Source organism: Pelobates fuscus, chromosome 1 (genome assembly GCF_036172605.1).
Source record: "Pelobates fuscus isolate aPelFus1 chromosome 1, aPelFus1.pri, whole genome shotgun sequence".
Taxonomy (NCBI): domain Eukaryota; kingdom Metazoa; phylum Chordata; class Amphibia; order Anura; family Pelobatidae; genus Pelobates; species Pelobates fuscus.
In genome coordinates, this window is record NC_086317.1 from 158957809 (window position 1) to 158963808 (window position 6000).

The following is a 6000-nucleotide window of genomic DNA, read 5'->3' on the forward strand; positions in this document are numbered from 1 at the left end:
AGACCCGCCGACGCTACTATGGCGCCCCACTGCAGGCACTCCAAGCGGGCTCCCGCCCAATTAAGCACCGGCAAGCGCGCAGACGGGAGAGAGATCGCACCAACCCGGGCACATACTTCCGAACAGGCGGTAAGGAGAGCGTCAGTCAACCCCAAAGTCCCAACAGCATGCCCATGATTGGGGTATACAGGGGCAATACCGGAGCTGACCCCAGCCGCAGATGCATCGCACTGAGGGGCACCAAGAGAGACACACGCAGTCACAGTGGCCAAATCCTCCCAACATCGGGCATAGGCTGAAGCGCCCAAAATGAACTGTACGAGAGGCATGCTGCACAATAAGACCTCAGAACACGAATGCACCCCAGATTGGCCTCATCCAGTGGTATTTTGAGACTGATCTTTTGTTCCTTCTTTTATGTGTTTACCTGGACTTCCACCGATTACTCTGCTCTAAGGGCATATTGTTACTACTCCCATAGCTGCTATTGAGACTCAGAGACACAGTCGCAGTATAGTCAGACATTCTATTTCAGCATGTTTATAATTATTAGTTATGTTTATAATGCCTACATCACTGATAGGATGCCCTAGATACCCCACACCCATGCCACCAAACAGCAGTTGTAATCACAGTTATTTGACTCAGACCGGTTAACCCTTGATAATGCAGAAAATAACTGTACTTAGATTATGCAGGGACGCTACCTTGACGTATGGGCAGGATGAAGCAATGTTTTTATATGTTCATTAGCACCTCACAGCCTATGTATATACAGCACACCATGTCCAGGCTCCACACACAGACCTACTTCTGCCACACTGTAACTTAAGCGGGAAGGGTCTGCCTAGCATATAACTGATTTAAGCGGGAAAGGTCTGCCTAGCAAAAAGCTGATTTAAGCGGGTAAGGTCTGCCTAGCATATAACTGATTTAAGCGGGAAAGGTCTGCCTAGCATATAACTATTTTAGGCAGGAAAGGTCTGCCTAGCACATAACTATTTTAAGCGGGAAAGGTCTGCCTAGCATATAACTGTTTCTAAGCGGGAAAGGTCTGCCTAGCATATAACTGTTTTCCACACGACGTGTTTACCTAGCATATAGTTGTTTCTAGACACAAATTACGACCAACAAACTAATATGGCCTTAAGTTCTAGCCATGGTTAATCTATGTTTAATAGCGAAGTTTTGAGGGGATGGCAGTAAAAAGCTGGACTATGGCCCTACAGTGGGACTATCGCAAATGTTATATTCACCCCATAACTTGCCTAGCCGGTACTAAAAGTTATGTTTAACTTTGATTCATGATTCAAATAAGCGACTCACAAAACGGAATCAACCACACTAGTTTGCTGGTATAGTCACCATCACGCTGGACACAGCATCTTCATTTTATTCTGTGAGCAGAAAGTTAAGCGACGGCAATTTAGTTTATTTTAGTTTATTTTATGTTGTGAATATGCTTAAGTAATGACAATCGATACCGGATACCGCAAAACTCAACCATATAAAAATGTGCAAGATCAATCCTGTACCTCCTATGTTTAAATGTTTTATAATGCACTAGAGGATTGCCGTTGGGGTACCTCACAAGTGATTGTACGAAGCTCCTGCACTACAAAAATAAAGAATTAAAAAAAAAAAAAAAAGCTAAAAGTATTATGACATGCACAAAAAAAATGTCTCACTGAAATAAATGATATATAATAAGTGTGGGTGCACTTAGTATGAAAGAGGTAAATTATGGTTGAACAGAGATATAGTCAAATTCCAGGTTTTGTTTGGAATTTGTTTTGATCAGAACGTGTACAATTGCCTCCATCCTTGAGGAGTTAAACTATACCGGAATTAATAGATTCCAAAACTATCTCACCTGTAGACTCAACAGGTAAAGCCAAAGTTAAACCATACAGAATCAATGCATTCGTTGACTGACAGGGTTTGGACAAATCGCTTAAAACTAGTTTTTGCTCAAGTCTGCTGTAAACTGAGCCGAATGAGGTATAAAGTTGACTGACCGCTATTTTAAACATTACGATTGTCAATACCTTATAGAAGCAAGAATACCAATAAGTCCAATGCCTGTACATGTGCTAACATTTGTTTTGCTTTGCAAAACAATACTGAATGTCGCTATGACCATAAAACCCAATTTATCCTTCCTTTGCTTAAGTACTTGATGTCACCCTGCAGAGAAAGGAATATCTTCTAATGCCAAGACTACATTCTGTCCTTCTGTAGCTTTGAAAGAAATTCTAAGCAGTGATCCCCGCTCCTTTTGCCACACACTACAGCAGGGGTGCCAAAAAGGTAGATCCCCAGATCTTTTAAAACTACAGCTTCCATGATGTTTTGTCATTCCAGAGGCATTCTAAGGGCAAGCAAAGCATGATGGGGGTTGTAGTTCTACAACACCTGGGGATCTACCTTTTGAGCACCCTTTATCTTTGTAGGTCAAACCTCATGGCTTTGTTCTTGCTGTCAAGGAGTAGAGATGAGGAATAGAGGTCTCTATAAGCACCTAATATATTACAGGGAATATATGCAACTTCAGCAATGGCCTACAGTGCCCTGTATCGTAAAGATAATTGGTGTTACTATATTCACTGTAATACAGTAATAAACTGACAAACACACGATTTTTATGTTCAGTTTGAAATGTCTGCTGTATATAAAGATTCCATGATGTTATAAAAAAATAAAATAAAACAAACATAAGGTTTAAAACATGACAAATAGCTGGGTCAATATGTGTTTTTATGAAGTAATTTACTGCACCATATTTTTATGGGGCAATACAGAAGCCGTGTATAATAATGTTTTTTCTATCATTTTTTTTAACAGCCATTCCCACAACTGTTCCTACTGATTCCACTCCAATCACTCTAATCACTCCAACTGTAATACAAAGTGAGGTGAGTAAGAACCACATGGTGCCTTTATTGTGTCAGTATATTCAGTTGTAATTTCACACTGCACACATCTGTGCTGTGAACTGTGATTTTGGTATATGACACATGGGCAGGGCCTCCATGCTGCCCCAATGCCAGTTTCCTCAAAGCACTGGCATTATATATACATATTACACAGACATATATGCAAAAGTTTGGGATATGCGTTTGGATGCGTTAAGGTGATAGGGGCTTAAGTAGGGTGATAAAGGGGGATAGTGGCTATAATGTGAGGAGAGGGGCCTGTAGTGGTAGTGTGGGGGCTGCTTAAAACAAATAGTTGATTAAAAGAAAAAAATTAATTGTGTTCTCCCCAACCTAGTGCTTACCTTGGGCGAGGGACGGGGTACCCTGATCCCTTGTGGTCCGGTGGAAGCTGTTGCTGTCTGTAGGTGCCAGGAGATAAGAGCGTTGTAACCCACAGCAACACTGTGATGTAATTTTTCTTCCTAAAACCTTCAAGCTTTAAAAATATTCTCTTCCAAATGGCCCAAGTCAGGGTACTAGTTTGGGGTCCCCTTTTATTCTTCACACAGGAATGGTGAAGAATTCCAAGTTCCCCATGGTTCTGGAGAACCTGTCTAACCCAGGCCCGAGGTTGCTATCTAAGATGGCCTTATGGTTAATCCTGCTTTGGATTCAAGGATTTTCTATGAGATTAATTGGATCCGCTTAGTATGGAGATTGCAGCGCATGTTGCTATGTCTCCAGTGCTTGTCTTTGAGAAGGACTGGATTGGACAAAACCCGTCTGTATTGATCACTATAGTGGGGAGGAAGAGCTCAGGAAGGAGTTTTATGGCTTTTTTAAAATAACAAATGAGGGAGCAGTAATTTAAGCTTAAAATGGAACAAAATGAAGTGTGAGTCTCTTGAGCCAAATTAATATAAAATATAGAATAATATAATTTTTATTACCCAAAAATGGCTTTGTTCTCACAATTTTATTTAATATGTCTTCTTGTTATACAGCCCGTAACTACAACACAGGGAGATGAGTGTGAAAAAATCCAGGCAATACAAGAAAGCCTAAGTAGTTGCACTTCAACACCAGAAGAGTGGACTAAGTACTTGCAGATTCAGTATCTCTACTTGCAGATAGAAAACCTCAAGTTAGACATAGCGAAGAAGAAAACAGAGGCTTGATTCAAATCAATAACAATTTCATTATGTTATATTCTTTTTTGTAGAGCCCTGTTCAATTATGCATCTTTACCTTAACTTGATTACATTGATTTTTGCATTGCTGAACTGCAGTTGTATCCAGTAAGTTCTATATAGTTTATTTATCCAGAGAGAAAGTAAATAATGTTTAGTTTAGGCAGTATAAGCATTCCATCTAATTGATTTGACTGGAGTGCCCTTTTGTTTTGTTTTTTTTAATTCTTTATTTATTGCAAGGTCAGACACCATATTCAACAGAAACAATATAATACAAAAGCATCTACGAACATATTCATATACCAACATTAAAATGAGGCAAGCAAAAGTGCACATTCAAATAACCGCCTATAAGCAATGTAGTGGATGAGTGCTTGTTGGCCATGAGAGTCCATATATTCATGGTGCCCCACCCTGTTTTGAAATATAAGTAAAACAAAGAAATTTGACTGACTATAGTACGCCTGTTACTCTGACAAAGTGTCCAGAGTCATCAACTCGTTTAACTTATACACCGATTAGCTATATCAGCTATCTCCAACCTAGCGTACGGGTTCGCCTTTTTTGATGGCCTGTCGGACCTAGTTTAATCTGTAGGTGCCCTGTAACCCACCACAACTAGTGCGGGGGTTTTGCTGACAAATTTGTTGAATTGGAGAAGTCAGTCAGAGTAAAAAGATATGATAGTAATAGATATAAGAAGTGAAAATTAAAGTCGGAAATATACAGAGAGAAGAAAAAGATGGGAAGGGTAATGATGGGAATGGGAATGGGAGGGGATGGGGAGTGCCCTTTTGTAAGGGCAGGGCTGGCAACTATTGGCCTGCGGGGCAAGTATAAGGAAATATCTTATATGAATGTTGTGGCTGTCCGATCTCCCCCTGCGGTCCCTTGCAAACACCTCCAGTGACGACATACATAATCATTGTAGTCTTCCAGCCTTATCACCCTCACTCCACCAGGATAAATCAAAGTGAATCAGGACTTAAGAGAATTAAGAGTATATGTTACCGTGTCATGCACAAACCCACACAGTGCTAGATGAGTAAAGGCCCTGCACATATCCTGCCTGCTGTCATGCTATTTTAATTTTTCACTATTTAGCAGTTCATCAGTGAATGTAAGAGATACCCTCAACCCCTTACAAAGAGCAAAAACAGAAAAGATACTAAACATAATGCAGGTTGCGCCAAATACTGAGTCCAAAAAGTCCAAAGTATACTTGAGATATTCTTGGTTGGTAACCGTCTGGACTTTAAAGTGCTTGTAAATAAATGTAATAAAACTTAAAATAACCAATAATAGTGCAGATTGTCTGGTGTTAGCTGGAAGACACACAATGGAGACATTGGGCTAGCACTCACATTCAATAGAGCCATAGACCAGCTCTGAGTAAAATCCCCACTGATGGATATGGGTCAGTCTCCCCGAAAAATAAAAAATGCAAACAATAGTGCTTACTGCCACCTAAAAATAGAACAACACGCACTTAAATATTTAGGTATTCGCCTGACGGCCAAACCAGAAAAACTATACGATCAAAACTACACGCCCTTAATAAAACAACTAGTGCGGGAAAGGGAGACATGGGTGGACAGGCCTATCTCATGGATGGGTCGCATCCATGCCGTTAAAATGAATATCTTGCCTAGATTATTATTTGTGTTCCAAGCGATCCCTATCCGTGTCACAAAAGCCTCACTGCAGCCCTTACAGAGAGCGATCGGAGTCTTCATATGGCAAAACAAAAGACACAGAATATCCAGATATATATTATATAGACCACGTTCGAGAGGGGGACTGGGTCTCCCAAACATATATTACTATTACATAGCGACACAGCTGACACAGGCGGCAATGTGGCACTCTCCGCCAGCGACAGCAAATGG

The 6000-nt window shown here is 40.6% G+C and overlaps 1 protein-coding gene across 1 annotated transcript in view; it reads left to right on the forward strand.

The window, feature by feature from the left end:
- LOC134589581 (complement decay-accelerating factor-like) overlaps window positions 1–5503 on the forward strand; it is a 42942-nt gene extending 37439 nt beyond the window's left edge. Inside the window, exons 10-12 of the mRNA XM_063444343.1 lie at window positions 2845–2915; window positions 3923–4322; window positions 4913–5503. Coding sequence (XP_063300413.1) covers window positions 2845–2915; window positions 3923–4096 — 245 coding nt within the window. The 3' untranslated portion in view covers window positions 4097–4322; window positions 4913–5503. The remainder of the gene's footprint in view (window positions 1–2844; window positions 2916–3922; window positions 4323–4912) is intronic.
- Window positions 5504–6000: the final 497 nt, after the last annotated feature.